This window comes from Colossoma macropomum, unplaced genomic scaffold (genome assembly GCF_904425465.1).
Source record: "Colossoma macropomum unplaced genomic scaffold, Colossoma_macropomum, whole genome shotgun sequence".
In the NCBI taxonomy this organism is placed as follows: domain Eukaryota; kingdom Metazoa; phylum Chordata; class Actinopteri; order Characiformes; family Serrasalmidae; genus Colossoma; species Colossoma macropomum.
This window is the reverse complement of record NW_023494805.1, coordinates 43,765,249-43,785,663: the sequence shown is the minus strand read 5'-3', so window position 1 is coordinate 43,785,663 and position 20,415 is coordinate 43,765,249. Positions and strand designations below refer to the sequence as shown.

The window sequence follows — 20,415 nt, the reverse complement described above, 5'->3', positions numbered from 1 at the left end:
TTAGAAATAAAAGATATTTGAAAGTATGAAACAGATTAAAGTAACCAAGTAAAATAATTACCATATAGTACGTACACACATAGAAATAGACAAATAAAATCTCCAAGTATGTCACACGTGAGGAATCAGTCCTGGTGAGTCACACATGTGTGACAGTAACACACTGAACAGACCGGACAAACACAGACTGATAACAAGCATTAAAATAAGAGACAAATAACATAACAATGCAAAAAATAGAGTGAAGAATAAAGAGATGATGTGAAAGTAGGTAAAGAGATTCACAGTCAACAAAAGATCATTGAAAATGCTCAGATACCTAAACTCTGAGAGTTATGCAATACTATTTTATTATATATATATATATGAATGAATTCTCAGAATTTAGGTATGTGCCCCAGACCCAGTATTTTTTATTATAGGAAGTGTGAGTAGTAATAATAGTAGTAGCAGTAATAATAATAATAATAATAATAACAACAACAAGATTTTTCATTATTAATTATTATTAATAAAAATTAATGAATACACAAAGTAAATAAACACGTATTTATCAGTGGTTTGACATTATTCGGTATTTTAATTTCGATCGTCCAATCCCGTGCCAGAGTCTGTCGAGCGCACGTCGCGTCGTCCAATCACGGAGCGCGTCGTGACGTCCGCGCTCTACGCGGGATTTGGGGCGTCCTCTCGCGATCACGTGACCTGCTGAGTGGCGTCATGGCGGAGCGCAGGAGGCAGAAGAAGCGGATCCAGGTGCGTTAGCGGCCGAATAAACGCCGCGTTCCGGGCAAAGCGGGGCTCGGCTGAGGCGTAGCTCCCGCCGGGTCGCGCTGCTGGGGGGCTTGCATGTCTCTTCAGGGGCCGGGACGCGGAAAACGCCGCCGAAGTCGTTTGTTTTCAGGCGGCGTCTTTGCGTTAGCTGATAAGCTAACTGACGCTCGCGGTTTCAGCACGCGCGTTGGAATTCTGGCCACGTAACAAGCGTTCTAGCGCGCGAGCCGCACCGCGAGCAGTAGAGTTTTCACACTTTACCTTGGCGGGCTTTGAGAGCGCTAACGCGCGAGCTCCTCGACACAGCGCGCAGGTTAGCCTGGCGGCTAACGACATCCACCTCAGAAAACACCGCAAAAACGGACATTTCCGAAAATATTCCGCGAATTGTTGCTGATTTACGCATCCAGGTGTTATTTGTCGTTGTTGGCGCGCAGCTCTCGGACTCGTTAAAATCCTCTCAGACTGCTTCTCTCAGATTCTGTAGTTAAGTTTTCCCCTCGGTGTCTGAGCGTATCGCTAAACGGAGCGGTGTTTTTAAGTTAAATTGGTTTAACGCACAAAAATAACACGAGTTCTTCACAAATTCTGACCATTTTGAGTCATTTTTCTAACTTATACAGTTTTAATTGTCGACAAAATGCTTCCAAACTGCACTGCTGTTGGCTGACCGTTATGCAAACGTATTTCCAACTAGAGCTGGGCGATGCGGCAAGAATGTATATCACGATACTTAAGTTTTTCACGATACACGGTGTATCAGCTGTCAGAAAAAATAAATATCGTGATAAGTTAGAACAGACAAAGTAAACCCACATTTTAAAAATACCACCAAAATCTACGAATCCAGTTACTTGTATGCAATATTTCTCACACACTGCACTAAATCCAACTCATTAAGCTCTTTTTGTTATTCAGACAGGTACTGATGATATCGTCATATTGCCCAGCTCTAGTTTATTTTATTTGTTTAATGTATTTTTATTAATGTTCTGTCCTGTTTACGGTAACTGTTTGACCGTAATTACAGTTTACTGTTATTGTGTTTGCAGTAGTGCAGTGTTCCTCATAGCTTATGTCACCACCATAGAGTAGTAAATGTGAACGAAACTTAATTTGTTCTGCCTTATTAGTCTGGCGTTGGTGCCCAGCTTCACTTCAGATCCTAAAATCCTCTCAGACCGTATTTCGGACACGTAATGTAATATAATACTCAGACTGATCCCCTCAGTCTCGGTGGATGACAGTTAACAAATAAAAGTGTTCCAAAATTAAAGCAGTTTAACACACAAAATAACATGAATTTTTCACAAATTATGACTATTTTATAGTCTTTTTAAAATTATGCATCTTTAATTTCTGCTCTTTATCTGTCATTAATGTGCAGTTTTTGGCATCAGACTCTCAAATATACTCTCAGATTGCATTACTACATTCTTAAAAAAGATGGCTCTTCAAGGCTTTGGTGTATTTAGAACCAGGAATTCTATATAGAACCATTGCATGCTTAAGTGGTTCTGTGCATGATGAAATGATTCTTCAGATTGATTGAGAATGAGTTGTATATGGTTCTACGTAACACCGGAAAGGGTTCTGCTGTTGTTACGATGCCAGGTTTGTGAACCTACAAACCTAAAAACCTTGTTGCTAAATTTCCGTCGGGATCAATAAAGTATTTATCTATCTAACCGTTTTGATGCTACGTAGAATCTTTTTCAAAAATGTTCTATGAAGAGCCATATACAGCACTTTCACCATCAAACTGAAGAACCCTTTAACAGTTTTGAAAATGGTTCTGTGTAGCACCAAAAAGGGTTCTTCTGCTGTTCCACCCTTGACACCATAACAGTACCAGAACCCATTTTGGTGCTATATAGAACCATATACAACACATTCTGCATCAATCTGAAGAACCACTGCACCATGCAAAGAACAATTTGAGAATATAATGGTTCTATGTAGAACTCATGGTTCTAAATAGAACCAGAGAACCATTGAATAACCATCTTTGAGTGTAGCTACTGTTATGTTTTTTTTTTTTTAGATATTCTTATCAAAGTACTGTTTTTACAGTAAATGTTTGACCACAGTCTACATTTTATTTTGAGTTTTTGCAGCATTGCAGTACTGTATTCCTCATAACTTATGCCAGCATGTAGTTGTAAACTTAATGGGGAAGTCCACCAATTTTTAAATTTCTACCTAATTAAACAGTTAAGATGTGAACAGAGCGGTTCAGAGTGGTTTGGTGTGAAACGCTCTGTTCTAGATAAACTTACCGAGTCAGAACTGTTCACAGTGGTGGTGATAGGAACCAGACGTCCACCTCTAAAAGCTCCCTCACAGAAAGTTCCTACAGTAAATGGTTATGAATTCACTGCCTGATGACTGAGACACTGTTTTATGATAGTTTAGAGAACTTAAACTCCATTCATGGTGGAGGGATACATGCAGGGCGCTGTGAGGCAAAATAGTCCCCAAAGAAAACTTATTATTTCAGATTTTCCACTATTTTCCATCATCAACATTCCATATAAACTCAGAAGACTCGTGTAGGTTCACTGGTGGTTCTGGATAGTAAATATAAAAAGTAGTGATTTGTTTCTTAATGCTCTCGTTAACATAAAGGTGTCTGTTACTGTGAAGCGCCTTTAAGGAGGGGTGATACGGTGCGAAAAATCACACTGCAATACTTTTTTAACGATACTCTGTCACAGTTTGGCCCTGTAGCACTGTGTACTCTGTGATGAGAGTGGTCAGAGTTCACTGTCCACTCCAGCCGGACATTATACATAAAACACACCAACTTATGACGCAACCGGCTGAAATTCAGGGTCAACAGTGCTGAGCAAACACTCAGCTACGTGTCCGCGGCCGCTTGGCACTGATGCAGTTTTCCTCGTCGTGTAATCACTGGGAGTTCCAGCTGAGGTGTGGAGTTAGGATAATAAGGTCATAGTGCTTCTGAATGCTGACTAGATCAAAACAAGCAGTGGACGCGTATGAGGAGAGAGATCAGCGCTTGGCAGGCCAGCTGGGTGAGCAGTGCCAGTCCGGCTGTTTGGGCAGAACATGCGTTTCTATGTTTTGCAGTGTTGCATTTCGGATCAGAGCCGTAACTGCCAGTTGGAGCGTCCAGGCAGGGCACGTTCCGCTTCCTGAAGCGTCTGTGCTCATGTTTTGTCGTGCAAACCCGAGAGGTGGGCGATATGACAGTGTAATATCACGATACTTCAGGAACAGTTCTGATACATGATTTGTCATGATGTCTAATTTTTCTGACATCTAATATTTACCTTATAACAAATAGGTAGACATGGGCGATATAGCAAAAATATAATATTGTGATACTATTCAGTATTTGCCACTAAATCTAGTTAAACTGACTAATTTTACTCTGATTATAATGAAACATGCAGTTGGTCAGTGTCTACATGTACTGTCGATACATGATATGTTCAGAAAAGCATATTGTATTATGACAGAATTTATCACAATAATGATATTTATTTCCATATTGCCCAGCCCTATAAATAATATAGAATTTATTCCGTATTTCCTATTATGGAACATTATGGCTAAAAAGTTAAAGCTAAATTAAATTCAAACAATTCGAATGATGTGGTTCAGTATACAATTAGTAATAAGGGTGCCTCCTTTTAGTTAGTCTGCAGTTTGGAGGTATTTTATGCTTCATACAGCAATTTATAATATTTGCAAAGCTGAAGTTTCGAGGTGTAAACTCACACTTTGTTTGAATGTTTAGATATTTATTTATATTAGATAAATTTCGCCAAACATGATATGGCATGATATTGTTTACATCTGATCAGAGACAAAAGAGCCAGCAGTGCGACATTAAAAAAAAAGGTGAACGCAGAGATTTTTATTCAGTATTTGGCACCAAATCCAGTTAAACAGACTAATCTCTTTATATTGAAACATGCAGTTGGTCAGTGTCTACAAGCACTGGCGATAAACACCATATGATCAGAAAAGCACACTTTATTGTAACATTTATCACGATAACGATATATATTGTCATATTGCCCAGCCCTAACATTAAGAGCCACATTTGAAAAGTACTATCACAAACTATGAATCCAGTATTCAGCATTTCACACACTGAGATGCATATATATATATATATATATATATATGTAGTCATATTGCCCAGCTCTAGTAAACTCTCTCACTGTCAGCTGTTGTCAGCACAGATACAGCGGGTGTGATAAATCTTTATTGCAGTAATAATCTTTTTCAGCAGAACCTGCAGTGCTGTTTCTGCCACAGTGCCATTCTGAGTGTTTGCAGTGTGGATATTATATAGATGCTTATATAGAGGTTTTTTGTCAACATACATATGCCAGGCGTTCTTTTCTGCATTTTACACCACAGTTGCAATCTTTTCCAGCATTGTCAGAGAATTAGAACAGTGCATAGATTTCGGTTTTCTGTGGTGTGCATGCGAGTGTTGCAGCGATACCAGCACATAAACACAGTATCGGTATCAGCAATGGGGATACTGATTATAGCCGGGCGATAAGGCAAAAATGTATTGTGATGCTTTAAGAAATTTTCAAGATACATGATATGCCGTGATATTTTTCATCTGATCAGTCGGAACGGAGAAAAAGAGCCAGTAGTGCTATATTTAAAAACTTTTTATTCCGTATTTGTCACTAAATCCAGTTAAACTGACTAATTCTGCTCTCTATATAATGAAACATGCAGTTGGTCAGTGTTTACAAGCGCTGACAATGTACACAGTGTGTTCTGAAATCATTGTATTGTGACATCATTTATCACGATAACAGTATGTATTTCCATATTGCCCAGCCCTGTGAATAATATAGAATTTATTCTGTATTTCCTATTATGGAACATTTTCCGAGGGAGCAGAAGGAGCTGCCGGACTCTCGGGCTAATGAGGCCGTCAGCCTTGATTTAGCTTTTAGCATAGCAGCCCGCTAGCCAGGTCTGTGTGTCCTCTAGCCCCGCCTGCGGTGGCCTCCGTCAGTCAGCTGTCTCACTCAGCAGTGGGGTCTCGCAGCCCGTCGCTTAAGCGCAAATTAACGAGTTGCTCAAATTGGACAAATGACTCAAGAAATTCAGCTGTGAAACAACATTCAGCTCCGTTTTTGAGCCGGAGAAGCTGCTGTGTGCTGAAGTGTAAACACCACAGGTTTATCATAGGTGCCATAGTTTACTGTTCAGCTCTGTTTTTAACTGTTTTGCACAAAAAAAGATATTTTACGTTTAGCCATTCAGTCAAGCTGAGTTTTATTTGTGATGCAGAACATAGATTTTACCAAAATAAAGTATTTAAAACCGTTTAAATATCAGGGCTTATAGGTTAGTTAGGTTAGAGTTAGTATCGGTATCAGTACTTGGTATCTGCATATATTTGAGGATCAGGTATCGGCGCATCTCCAGTGTGTGCTGATATTGTGTCATGGAAGCGTTGAACATGCCAAGTGTTCATCTGTAACTCCATGTTGCCGTATGGTGGTCGTCTTCTGCAGCATTGTGATGCTGTGTTTCGGGTCAGAGGAGAACGTTTGGTTCTGCTGTGTGTGGCTCTTTGCGGCGGCTGAGCTGCTGTCATGCTCAGTTTTTCTGGATCTGATTTCCCCTCTTTCTGATAGCGCCACCTATTGGTGAACCCTCTAAATCTAAACGGGTGGAATGTGTTTGTTTATCTGTTTAAATTTGACAATAATTTTGAAATACGTCATCATTTCTATACCATGGTAAACCATATTACCTCCCATCCCTAATTTGTGCATTATTTTTATACTAACATTGGGCCTCGTTCACCAACCGTTCTTAAAAAGAACAGTTTTAAGAACAGACGAAGACTCTGACTCACCACTGTTCTCTTATGTGGGGTTTGTTCTGAGGTAAGAACAGAATCTACACACTCAAGAGCACAAAGGGGAGAACAGGTCTGCGCTTTAAGAACACGACATGAATCTGACGCAGACTTTTTCTTAGGAACTTTCTCGAAAACACATTTAAGAACAGACTCGGGGAGATACTGAACGAGACCTGTTGTTTTGGAAGATTAATAATATGACAATTAATGTTTACATGCACTTAATAATCCGATAACTGCAGAAAATTAGGTTTTGTCAGTAATCTAATCAACACATTTACTTGGACTTGAGTAATCAGATAATAGGAAAACTCCAGGTCTACATGAGTCAGACAGTAATCGGATTTCTGCTTTACAACCAGCCAGTAAGCTCACAGAATAAGACGAGACGTAAACGTAACGTAAAACTCAAACTTCATGAGTGGCTTTTTTGAATATTTAAATCCTTCATGTCGTATTTGGTTTCAGTGCTCCAAAAGTGTTATACTGCATCTCGCGGCGACGCTGCTCGCTTATTTTCGGTACTGCCGTCGGTTTTCGCACATGCTCAGACTGAGAAATCTGAAAGAAATCAGAGTAAGAGTTTACATGCACTGAGAAATCTGATTACTGAGCTAAAATCCAGCCTCTTTATCAGATTTTTTAATCTGAGTACAGTGTTTACATGACCATTTGAATAATCAGATAACTGCAGAAATGCGATTATGATCAGATTACTGAGTGCATGTAAACACACTCATTACGTTTTTAAAACGAAAATGACTGCAGGGCCATTTCTGCTTTAGCGTTGTCACAGTGCCCCTCTGTGGGCACAGATCTGTTGGTATATCAGTATTGATGCTTAAATATAGATGTTTTTGCCAACGTGGATGTGCCAGACGTTCTTTTCTGCATTTTACACCACAGTTTCAGTCTTTTCCAGCGTTGAAAACCATTTTCTGCATCAGAATGGCAGCATTGCCCGTCAGAGAATCCGAACAGTGCATATATTTCCATTTCCGTGGTGTGCATGCTGATACTGTGCCATGGAAACCGAGGTGTTGAGCTCTGCACCTCACGTCGCTGTGGAGCTCGTCTGCAGTGCTGTTTTGTTTTTTGCGCTGGTCTTTATTAATACTCCCCTTTCCCCCATTCTGTCCGGTCAGTGTGTTTGATCTTGACCTGGTTTGTGATTTTTGTTTTTATGTATTTAGTCCTTCTCTTATTCCAGATCTGAGCTGTACTCAGATCTTCTCTCGGCTCTTCTGAGCAGCCTGTGTGGATGATGAATGGAGCTCAGCTGCCTAAAACAGGCCACTGAGTCCAGCTCGAGTCCGGGGTGGAGCGAGTTCCACTGAAACTCGGCTCGTGTGTCCTGAGTTCAGACCGTTTTTAATGAAGTTGGCTTCTCTGTTGTTTCCTGAGGAGCGCAGCCTGATTAAGCACGGGAATAGTTTCAGGGGCCGAGGAGGTGCTCAGATGGTTCTTTGACTGCTCAAGGCTCTAGGAGGGTGAAGGCAAGGTGTTGAACGATCAGCAGAGCTTTATTTTACTGTAAAGGAGGATTATTTTATTTTTACATACAAACCTGATTCTGCTTCGGAGCCACAACAGGACAGGAAAAGAGCTGTGTGCTTTAAATCTTACATACTGCACCTTTAATGTTTTAACATAAGGCACAATTTCAGTCTTTTCTGATTTGTACAGTTTCAGAAAATATTGATTTGAGCCACGACTGAATCACAGAATTAAATTATGATTATCAATCATTACACACTGCCTGCCTACTGACTCCACCTCCTGTTTAAGCATTTAAGCACAAGTCTTTAGATCAGAATATCTAAGATTATGAAAAACACACATTGTCATGCACTGATCCTCTAACTGTGTTTCTCAGTGATACATTTACAGCCCTTCTCTCCACAGACTGCGTTCTGCGCTAGAAATCATGGTTCCTCCTGTTGTTTACTGTCACGTTCTCGTCTGTGCCAGACAGCTATGGCGGTGAAGCTTGAAGGACTTAAAGGGGAGCTCCACCAATTGTTCAAAAATTCTACATGATTAGATAAGATTAAGATGTAAACAGAGGTTCAGAGCGGTTCAGAGTGGTTCAGAGGGGTTCAGAGGGGTTCAGAGGGGTTTGGTGTGAAACGCTCTGTTCTAGAGAAACTTACTGAGTCAGAACTGTTCACAGTGGTGGTGATAGGAACCAGACGTCCACCTCTAAAAGCTCCCTCACAGAAAGTTCCTACATTTTGAAAAATTGGTGGAATTAAGATCAGATAATCCTTTATTAGTCCCACAGTGGGGAAATTCGCAGTGCTACTGCTGCAAAGCGAGAGCAAGGCACTAAAGACGTAACAAGAAGAGAATTAACCAAGTAATTAACCTCGTTAATCCAGTTTGTTACTTGTTACTGTATAAAAAATACTATATATATATATATTAGTATTACTAAAGATATAAATATAAGATATAAAATATAATCTATCCTTCACATAAACTATCCACAAAAAATAACAATATAAACAATTATAAATAAAGCAAAAAAGTTTTTTTATGTTAAAAAATATTCCCCTTTAAGTTGCATCAGGTGATGATTGGACTTGGCGAAGCTGTTCTTGAAAACTTTTTTAACCAGATGTGTTATTTTACTTCAGGAGGTCAGCGAACCTACCAAGGAGGAGAAGGCGGTGGCCAAGTACCTGCGGTTTAACTGCCCCACCAAGTCCACCAACATGATGGGGCATCGAGTCGACTACTTTGTGGGTGAGTAGTCTGGATCTGCACCTCTGTTTTTTCGATCTGAATAGTTTAATCTGTTCTTTCTGCTCGCTATTAAGCTTCTGCTCGTTTGAGCGGAAGGTTATTTGATTTGTGCTGAATGAACTTCAGAGTAAGAAAAGTCTTTAGTGCTTCTTTGCTTTGATGCTTTGAGTTCACGTAATATTTCTTATTTACGACTTTTTCTCTTTAGCTGTGTAAATAAAAAGCGAGTAAAAGGAAGTTTGTCTTTCGTATCTCAGCTCCAGCTTCAGCTCTGATCCGTTTTCTTTATTTAAACACTTTTGTTGACTGAAATGTCTTTTTCCTCTGTGGATCAGCCTCCAAAGCTGTGGACTGTCTCCTCGACTCGAAGTGGGCCAAAGCGAAGAAGGGTGAGGAGGCTTTGTTCACCACCAGAGAATCGGTTGTGGATTACTGCAACAGGTGCTTCCTGCAGCTCTGTTTACCCCACACACACACACACACACACACACACACACACACACACACACACACACACACACACAGAGGAAAACAGTAGTCCAGATCCCAGTTTCAGAACTGTTTTTCATACAAATTTGCAATTTTTCATGCCATCTGGTCACCTTTTGCCAATATTCACCATTTTCAATGAAGAATATGCACAAATAAATTGGTTTACTGGTCATTCAGAACTAATTTAATGTTACCAAAAAGTGAAAAGAGCTACGTTTTGTGAAGCTGCAAAATCGGTTTCAGACAGCAAAGATTGCATGTTGAAATGCACGCACCCAGCTAGCCATGCAAACCAGCAGATGAGGCTGAGCAATTTGGGCAAAATATCTAATTGCGATTCTCCTGTCCAATATTGTGGTTTAAATTGCGATTGTTTTCTGTAAATTGAGGTCCGTTTGTTTAAGGCTCCAGTTCTGTATGTGGTGCACTAAGTTGTGTTTGTGATGTCACAGTACAGGGCGTTTAGTTGTTGGTCCAACTCATTGAGCAGTTCACAAGCTCCGTGTTATCAGGGTAAATTTCCACTCTTAAAACTTGGAGTGTATTCTATAGTAAAAATTGCAGCTTTGGGCTCCTGAGTGGCGCAGCCGTCTAAGCGTTGGTCCTGTCATCAGGAGATTGCGAGTTCAATACCCGGTGATGCTGCAGCCGTCCGTAGCTGGGAGTCCAAGAGAGCACAATTGTCCTCGCTCTCTCAGGATGGGCAGGACGGTCAACATTCTCCTCAGAGCACGTTCAGCTGTCCAGTCCATTAGTGGTAGTTTGAAAAGATGCTGTGGAGCTTGACAGGACTCAGAGGAAGCCTGTGTTTGCCTTCACCCTCCTAGAGCTGGTGGTCTCGTGTGATTGAGGGAGTCCTAATTCTACTATTAAGTAAACTGGATACGACTAAATTGGGAGAAAACTGGAAAGTAAAGGAGCATTATAATTCATTTATGAGGAGCAGTATATAACATCGACAGTAAGCATTTTAAATGGGTACTGCAGTCCAAACTCAAAATATTGGAGAGAGGCGTGTGCTTCGCCCCCTCCTCCCCAGATTTAAAGCTCACGCGGGTTGCCAGGTTTAGGACACTGAACCTGGACGAATGAGCGCAACATAAAAGTTTTGACGGTAGTGCTACCCTGTAAGCTAAACACCTAATGTGTACGTTTGCAGTGTTTTTGTTTGTAAATAATAAACCAGCTCATGTAGGTTTTTTTATAACCCTGTCAATGTTAGCCAGATGCATGGCTGGCTGTGTACAGCAGCCAAGGGTAAGACCATTATCCTGAAAAAGAAGGAGAAAATTGGGAGGAAAAAAAATAGCATTTTGTCTGATATGAAAATTGCACTTGTATAAATCTTTCATCCCTACTAGCAGAATAAAGGCTTTTCGTCAGCCATCATGTGTAACAGCAGGAGTAGTGTGTTAGCAGAAGCCTTTTTTAGCGTTGCAAATCGAATACTAAAGTTTTGACATGGTAAACATTTTAGGTATTTTATTACTGTGACTCATAAACAGCTTTGGCCAACTTTTTTGGGGTTTGAAAAGGGAATCGCATCAGATGGCAGTGATTTCTGGGCAGGTTCTGCTGCTGAACTCTTACGTTGCCTAAATTTTACCTTTTTTAAAAGCCTGCAGTGGTTAAAAACTGTAACGTGTGGTTTTGAGGGTCCCTCAAGAGGAAATGACAACGGTATTAAAATGGGTGGCGAGTTCACTGCGCATCACGCTGTGTGAGATGATGATAAAGTCTGTACTGGGATGTACATGGTTGCGTATGTTGTGCTGCAGCCAGACTGTGTAATAAATACTCTGCCAGCGGCCTACGCAGCCGGGAAATGACCACGTTCAGTCTGAGTCGTCCATCAGCTCCTCCCACTTGTAGCTGTGCTTGGAGTCAGAATTAAGGCGAGATCAGAAAAGCTCCTACGTCCAATAGGGTTTCAGCGTAGTCTCTTCATACTGAGGCATGAAAAGTGATGGCTGTTACACGATGAACATTTGCTTATTATGGCATTGGGGAAAAAATGCAGACTCGACAACTGGCACCACACACACACACACACACACACACACACACACACACACACACACACACACAGGCAGTGGAGAAAATGGCAGAGAGATGCGAGAGTGGTATCACCAAACTCCATCCTCTAAAAATAAAATGGCCACTAAAGGAGGAAACACAAATCAAATGTTCGTCCAGCGGTATGAGATTTTTACAGTGATCATACCGTAAAATCTCCACTGCAGCCCTGACGTTCAACATTTGTTGCTTCTTGAAACGTGCAGATCAGAGTTTGTGTCCCGTTTATAACTTTAATCCTGACGAGGAAACGTGTACACACTTAAACGTTGATCTCAAAATGCACTTTCGAAATAATTTCCCACTTCTGGGCTACATCTGCGCTGTCCGGTAGGGAACCTTTGACTGAACAACTGCAGTTTAGCCGATAGGAACACTAATGTAAGCTCGGCAGCTCAGAAATTGAGCCCAAGAATTAATGAACTTGCAGCAAAGAAAAGATGCCAGGTGTCTAGTTCAAGCAAACAGGTAGGTTTAAAAGGCCGAGCTCCTGGAGGCGTTTTAATTTGGAATATTTCAAGTATTCATGTAATATTTAAACGTTTGCTATAAGTGCTTGTATTTTACTGCTGAAGTTTTTGCATATTTTGAATAAACAATGGCCAGTCCAGTTTGTAGCAAAATATTTGTTAAAAATGAAACATTTTTTTTGAGATTTGTTGAAATTTTTTAATATGCCCTTTTAGTGGTTGAGTATGACACCTTGTGGTGGCATTTCTCACTATTTTCAGACTTTTTAGAAACCAATCAATTGATTAGCGGAGAAAATAATCAACAGGTTAATCCATATTGAAAATAATCATTCGTTGGATACAAAAAAGCTCAAAAGAGCTCCACCTCAACCAGCAACAGCACTAAAATCCTGCTTTTACTGTTATGAAAGACCGTTTACTGTGATGTTTTCTGTTATTGTACCGTGAAAATCTCTACCGTTGCAACTCTACTGTCCAACATTTGTTGCTTCTTTTTTTTTTGTTATTGAATATTTATTGGTTTTTGACACACAGACACATTAAAAGTGTAACACTGAAAGCACAAACAAATGTGAGGGAGGCTGTAATGATAGTATCTGCATCACCCCATAGACCAGCAGTCAAAGCAATGAAATTTAAGAGGTATTAAATTACTCTGGCCATTTGTTGCTTCTTAAAACATGCCCTCAAAAAAAAGCACAAATATACTGTTATTTCTGATCAGTGAACAGTGTCACATTAAGCGTTCTCAGCCCACAGATTATAACTGAACGTTGTGTTGGGTTTTTTGTTTTTGGTCTAAATCGCGACACACGGCGTATCTTCAGCATGTCACTGAGTGTTTGTTTGGGAACGTGTGATTTCTTCGTTTAGGCTCTTGAAGAAGCAGTTCTTCCACCGAGCTCTGAAAGTGATGAAGAAGAAGCCAGAGAAGGACCTGAAGAAGGAGAAAGAGAAGGAGAAGGAGAAGGCTAAAAGTGACAGCGGCAAAGAGGAGGAGAAAAAGGGAAAGAAAGAGAAGGAGAAAAAGAAGGACTCTGAGGCCTCGGACACGAAGAAGGAAAAGGAGAAGGAAAAGAGCGTAAGCCTCGTTTGTTTCTCATCAAATCAAATCACATTTGTCACATCACACTTACACAGGTGCGCAGCGCCCTTGTAGTACGTAGATATTCAAAAAACATAAATATATATTTAGAGTCTATGTAGAGTACAGTGTGTGTGTGTGTATATATATATATATATATATATATATATTGCCCTGCGATGGACTGGCGACCTGTCCAGGGTGTATCCTGCCTTCCGCCCAATGACAGCTGGGATAGGCTCCAGCACCCCACCGCGACCCGCGATATATATACACACACACTATATATATATATATGTGTATATATGTATGTACACATACACTCTGTACTCTATACTATATATAGACTCTAAATATATACACACATACACAATATACACATTAGTATACCCCAGTGTTGCACCATTCCAGTATACAGGTTTGTACAGTAATATAGGTTATGAAATAAAAGCATAAAAGCTATGATATAAACAGTTGTACACTTTCCATATATGCACTTAGTGAGTCTGGGTTAGATAAACGAGATGCAGATACACAGGAGATAGAATATTGATATATATATTCCAGATTATACAGGATGTGGATAGAAGATGCACAAGATGTCAGTCTATATGTTTGAGTATAGATTTGCTAGATTGAAGGTGCAGTTAGATCAGAGTGACTCTGTTGATGTGGATGAGGTGTGGATTGTCCATGGAGATCATCATGATGATGACTCAGAGGTGCAGTAACAGGCCTACAGACCGATCGGCAGCTGTGAGAACAGACAGTGGCTTGTGTGGGCGGAGTCCTTTAGAAATCTCATGGTCTCCGTTTTCACAGATTCCTATGTAAGAGAAATCTCTGGAGGTCCCATCTCTGATTTCTTCTTTTGTAGGACGACAGCCCCGGATCACCGAAGAAGAAGAAGGACGTGAAGAAGAAGTTTAAACTGGAGCCTCATGAGGACCAGCTGTTTCTGGATGGAAACGAGGTAAAGAGGAGAAACCCTCAGGGTTGCCTGTGGTCCCTTGTTTCTTTTGTGGTTTTGACTTTGAAGTGAACATCACAAAAGCAAGGAAAATGTTGCCATGTTCCCTCCACTTTGGGTCTCGAGTCTTTCTGAGTCATAAGGCTGAAGTCTGAGTTACAGTCCGAGTCATTGCTTTTCAAGTCAAAGTCGAGTCACAGCCTCGTCATCTTTCTCGATTTTGTTGAGTCTCAAGTCATCAAATTCGTGACTCGAGTCGGACTCGAACCCAAGTCATATGACCCGAATCCACAGCTCTGATTAATCTGTGTTCATAATTAAGTGGTGCAACACAACTTGATTTAAAATAAACCTAGACTTAGAAATCCTGGATTAGCTCTAAACTCTGTTCAGTTTAGTCCATGTTGGTGTGAAACACCCTTAACGTCAGACTGTTGTGGGCTGAAAAAAACCCAGTGCAGATCAGAAAATCAGATTCATCACGTTTGTTTAACCCTTATTTGTGCTCTGATCTCTGTAGGTTTACGTTTGGATTTATGACCCAGTACATTTCAAAACCTTCGCCATGGGACTGATACTGGGTAGGTGAACACAGGTCCACTCACTCAACAGGAGGGCGATGGGTTTCATGTTCAGTACGTATCAGTCAGCTGGCCGTGCTTCTGATTCAGGCTGCGCTAATATAATCATATTTATGATCTTTGTCCCGAGTGTAATGTGTGTTAGAATGTTTTGGTTAATGACTCTATGCTGCACTGGAGGTGTTTGAGGAGGGCTCAGGTGGAGGTGGGCTCAGGTGGAGGTGGGCTCAGGTGGAGGTGGGCTCAGGTGGAGGTGGGCCAAACAGCAAAAACATACTGCAGCATTTTCACAATACACAATCAGCGCTGGGTACTGTTCATATCTGCGCCAGTACTGGTACCCAGTGGTACTCTTTTTGGTACTTTACTCTGTAATAACAAAAAAATTTAATTTCAGGTGTAAAAAAAACTCCAAACTTCTTAACTTTATGTTATTCATTTAGAACATTTTACACACCACACAAAATAAAACCCCTCCCAAAACTGTCCCTGCAACCTCCAGTCTGTCACCAGGAGGGAGGAAACACATGATGCCCTTCCCAAAATCTTGATTATATATTAATTAATATAACCTGAAGTAATTTTTATGGCTTGTTTTATGGAATCCACCAGAATCTTTACTGAAGCAGAAGCACACAGGTGGTAAAAATGACCAATATGGTGCGTTCAGATGGAAATAAAATCACTGAGGTAATAACTACATCACCCACCTCCTCATGGACAACTGATCCCACAGAATAGGGTTTTAACGGTGATTCCAGCAGACACCCTGTTGAGAGAAATGTGTGTGTGTCTGTCTGTATACGTGTATGTAGTGTGTATGTCCCCCGCTGTGTATGTGAGAGGTGTGGTGTGTTTGAGCCAGTGTGCCGTGTGTGTGATCATATGTGGTGTGTGTTTCAGTGATTGCGGTGATCGCTGCAACGCTGTTCCCCCTGTGGCCGGCGGAGATGAGGGTGGGCGTGTACTACCTGAGCGTCGCAGCCGGCTGCTTCGTCGCCAGCATCCTGCTCCTCGCCGTCGGTGAGGATAAAGCTCTGATTCTCAGACTGGAGAAGCTGCAGTGCATCATAAGCCTTCAGCTGCTTTAGTCCACACAGTTAATGATGGATGTAGTTCAGTGAAAAATCCAGCAGTTTCCCCCTTTAAGGCTGATTTACACCGTGTGTGACTGCCAACATGTGGACGGTTTACATTTAGGTGCTTTTTCAGTTCCACAGTGATGTTTGGGTGCTTCAATATGTGACGTGTATCAGTGAACATAAAATACCAACAGAGTAATATTTTGTAAGCTTGTTTTATACCGTAGCATTTGAGTGGACGATTGAGTGTATTTTGTTTCCAGAGGGAAGATGTAAAAAATATATTTGTTGTTGCAGAACTTGTGTTAAAATTCTTTACCGCTTGAAAATATTTTATATTTCATTCTTATTACTCAGTCAGATATTTCAGCTCATTCTTTACTCATTAACTTAACTGCTCCCCATCCCCTCCAGCTCGCTGCATCCTGTTCCTGATCATCTGGCTGGTGACGGGTGGACGTCATCACTTCTGGTTCCTGCCGAACCTGACAGCGGATGTTGGCTTCATTGACTCGTTCCGGCCTCTTTACACGCACGAGTACAAGGGTCCTCGCAGCAGCGGCAAGAAGAGCGGCGGCGACAAGGCTGACAGCAAATCTTCGGAAAGCGGCAAAGCGCAGAAGTCCGACAGCGAGGATAAATCAGACAGCGAGAAAAAGGAGGGCGAGGAAGAGGAGGACGACGATGAGGAGGTGAAGGAGACGGAGCGGCGGAATTCGGACACGGAGGACAGCGAGCGGCGGGAGGACGAGGGGTCGCAGCACAGCAACGGGAACGACTTCGAGATGATCACCCGCGAGGAGCTGGAGCAGCACACGCAGGACGAGGAGGAGGAGGAGGAGGAGGAAGAGGAAGAGGAGGAGGAGACGAAGCCTTTGACTGTCGAGACGTAAAGCGTCTCCGCGCGGACTCGGATTAACGTCAGGTTTCAGAGAGGCTCCCCATCACTTTCACGTTCAGACTGAGATCTTCCACTACAAAATGTACAAACAGGGTCAAAGGTTAAAAATCGAGAGCAGAAACGCCTTCGGTGACAATGCAAATATTTCCGTGGCTTTTTTTTTTGTTTGTTTTTGTTTTGTTCTTCCTGCTCAGTTTTATTTTCAAAGCCCCCGTAAAAGGAAAGATGCTGTTTGCGTAGCGTAGCGTCCCGTCTGTCTGTATCTGTGTGTTTGTTTTTTCTGGGTCTGCAGAGGTTCTGGAGAGGTTCTGAAGCCTCACTGTGGACGTCTGCTTTTCGGAGAGGATGCAAACATGCGAAGTGCTTAAGCTGCCACAGTAAAACGTTCTGAAAAACCCAGTAAGATTCTCTTAGGCTGTCGCCGTCGTTTGAGTTAAATCGGTGCTAGTTTTCACTCAAGTTGGACCAACGTTTTCTTCTACCTTCCTCGTTTTTTTGCAGATGTGTGAATGATCAGACGGAGCTCTGGAGCAAGCAGGTGTTGTTTAATGTACATTTTCAGTACGTGATGTCCGTCTCTCACATTTCCAGCTCTCGTGATCGTATAAACGTTTAGTATTCAACACTAGTTCAGTTCAGCCTTTCAGGCAAAATGAAACCTGTTTTTGGAAGCTGGACTTGACGGCTAAGATAGGCTGGATTATGAATGAGGAAACTTCATTTAGTGCCAAAATCCACCACAGTACGTTTTTTATTTCTAGCTGGTTTGATGAGAGACGCTGCTCTGCCCTGTCACTAAAATTCGGATGTTTACAGACTGAATTTCATGCGTTTTTCTCTCTAGAGCCCCATCTGAATATTTAAATTGCCAGGATGTGAGGTTTAGACTTTTATTGCGCTAAAGAACACAGCTTTAAAACGAAGCCCTTTTCCGTGCGGTTGAGGACGTCTTTACTGCTAAATCGGTCCGTCTGCGCCTTCCTCCCTTTACGATTCTGCCTGTGAACTGAAGTCTGACCGTTCAGGAAATTTTACCTACCGATTAAATTAGCTTTACGCCAACGTCTGAACTGGAGCGCCAAAGTTTGAACAGTGTAGTACGATGTGGGACATTAAGTCGCTCCCTAAAGACATTATTCCAGCTCCTTTGGGTCTAAACGGGGCCAAGGTCCAATAATATTAATAATAATAATTATAATAATAATAACTTTAATTACAGCTGAATTCTGTTTTTTCTTATTTTTACTTTAGTGCTCATTTTACTCTGAGACTGAGATATTTAAAGAGATTGTTTCTCAATATTGACTCTACAAATATATCTTATATCCACGCTGGGAGTTCAGGGGTGATGAAATGTGCCCTTTGTTTATTTTGTCTTTCTTTTTTAAAAAAAGGAAACTATTATAATGTATGATGCAGCTTTTCATTTCTCTGCAATATTTTTTACCTACGTAGAGCGTCAGCTAACGCACAGAACTCAGATTGCACGATGGCGGTTTAGTCGTCTTTTTTGTCGCTGGTCCTCAGATCCCGCCCTGTAGTTTTAGTTCTTCTAATCTTATTTTTCTCTTTGTATTTTCTGTCTCTTCAAACGAAGCAAACATACTGTCAGTTCGGGCTGAACGATTTGGGGAAAATCCTGCGTTTTAAATGCAATTATTTTCTATAAATCAATTTCCAGGCCTGTTTTTTGGCCCAAAAGACCTGAACGTCCACTTTTTCTGGCATAAAGTGTGAACACCGAGTGTGTCAGACTACCGGATAGTTGTACTTGGAGCTGGGCGATACGGCAAACCGTAACATCACAATACTTCAGGACGGTTTTTCTGAAACGGTATCACAATATTTATTTTTTCTGATAAGTTAGAGCAGACAGAGCAAGACCACGTTTTAAAAATACCATCAAAAACTATCCAATTACTATTCATTTCACACACTGAGCTGCACTAAATCTAATTAAACAGGACTAATTAGACTCTCTTTGTAATCAAACATGCAGTTGGGAGTTTTTTTTAAAGTATACACTCAGAAAAGCATAGTGATGTGTTGTTAGAGGTGGACGATATAGCAAATATAATATTGCAATGATTCGACATTTTCACGATACAGAGAAAAAAAAGCCAGTAGAGCTACAACTTAAAAATACTATCAAAAACTGTGAACACAATGATTTTTATTCCATATTTGGCAAGATTTAAATCCAGTTAAACGGCACTAATTTTACTCTCTCTGTAATAAAAACAGCAGTTGGTCAGTGTCTACAAGCACTGACGATATACAGGATACGATCAGAAAAGTATACTGTGATGTAATTTATCACGATAATGATGTGTATCGTCATATTGCCCAGCCCTACACACTGTCCAGCACTTCTTGTGATGTCACAGAACAAGGTTTTGTTGCTTCTGATTGGTCTGCAGCTCTGTGTTATCAGGTTATTGGTTTAAAATGATGCTGCGCTCTATAATAAAACTCTCGATATAAAAGCGATGAATCGTTCAGCCCCACTGTCAGCTCTACTAGCCCACAGAGGTCAGAGTTTGTCTTGCTGCCGGTCATCAGGATGTTATGGATGCTAATTAGCTCTAACTGGACGCTCCTGTGGGTCAAACCGTGTAGGTTAGTGAGTCTGTAGTATTTTCCTCTGAAAACCTGGTCTGTTTGACGTATTCAGCGTATTTTTCTCCTTGTTCTTTTTCTGTCGAGCTGCTTTCATCATTTTCTGTTTCTCCTTATTCGTCGCTTCTTCGAGGGCGACGCGATGCCGACGTGCCAGTAGCCGTTTCCCTTTCGGTCCCTTTTTCTCGATATCGGGAGATCGTCCACAGAAGAAACTGTTCTCGAGTGTTTGTCAGCCTGTTGTGTAATAACGTATTAATACGTGCAGCGTCGCCTCATTTCTAATCACCAGAGAAAAAAACTGTCAATCTTTTTTTTTTTTTTACCCGCTCAACTCGTCTTCAGCTACTTAGTCGCGCATATTTGGATCAATATTATCCAAATATCGTGAGAACTGTCCTCTGGAGTATAATTTAAGTGTCTGAAAGTATCCCTGTATCCTTTCATTGCAATAAAACATAGAATGCTAATTTACTGTAGACTGTTTATTGCTTGTTTTTGTCAGAATAAACATATTTACAATATTACATAAACACTAAAAAGTATTGTGTTCCAGTAGATAATCATATCAGTGTTTACAGACCACACAACAGGTACTGCTGATGACAATAATGCAGAAAGTGCAGAAATAAATAATGTGAATTAGGATTATAATATTAACGCTATAGATATTGCTATACATTCTGTGACCTTATACAGCAGAATTTACTCTGAAGGTAAACTATTCTGTCTATACT

The 20,415-nt window shown here is 41.0% G+C and overlaps 1 protein-coding gene across 2 annotated transcripts; it reads left to right on the top strand.

Moving 5' to 3' along the window:
- The first annotated feature begins 699 nt into the window (after positions 1-699).
- Positions 700-20,155, top strand: sec62 (SEC62 homolog, preprotein translocation factor). 2 transcript variants are annotated; one of them, XM_036596069.1, is made up of 8 exons: positions 700-756; positions 9,292-9,400; positions 9,736-9,841; positions 13,315-13,522; positions 14,403-14,498; positions 15,016-15,076; positions 15,980-16,099; positions 16,573-20,155. In XM_036596069.1, the coding sequence occupies exons 1-8, from the start codon at positions 721-723 to the stop codon at positions 17,049-17,051; spliced, it is 1,215 nt and encodes a 404-aa protein (XP_036451962.1). In that variant the 5' UTR covers positions 700-720; the 3' UTR covers positions 17,052-20,155. The 2 variants fall into 2 exon arrangements, with proteins under 2 accessions (XP_036451962.1, XP_036451963.1); XM_036596070.1 differs by lacking the exon at positions 700-756 and adding an exon at positions 3,656-3,812.
- The last annotated feature ends 260 nt before the right edge of the window (positions 20,156-20,415 follow it).

What these genes read in the sequence shown, in the direction of transcription:
- sec62 (XM_036596069.1), top strand. Translation starts at nt 721, where the DNA reads ATGGCGGAGCGCAGGAGGCAGAAGAAGCGGATCCAG. An exon ending in GGCAGAAGAAGCGGATCCAG is followed by an intron (nt 757 to 9,291) that starts GTGCGTTAGCGG and finishes ATTTTACTTCAG; the next exon opens with GAGGTCAGCGAACCTACCAA. An exon ending in CGCCATGGGACTGATACTGG is followed by an intron (nt 15,077 to 15,979) that starts GTAGGTGAACAC and finishes TGTGTGTTTCAG; the next exon opens with TGATTGCGGTGATCGCTGCA.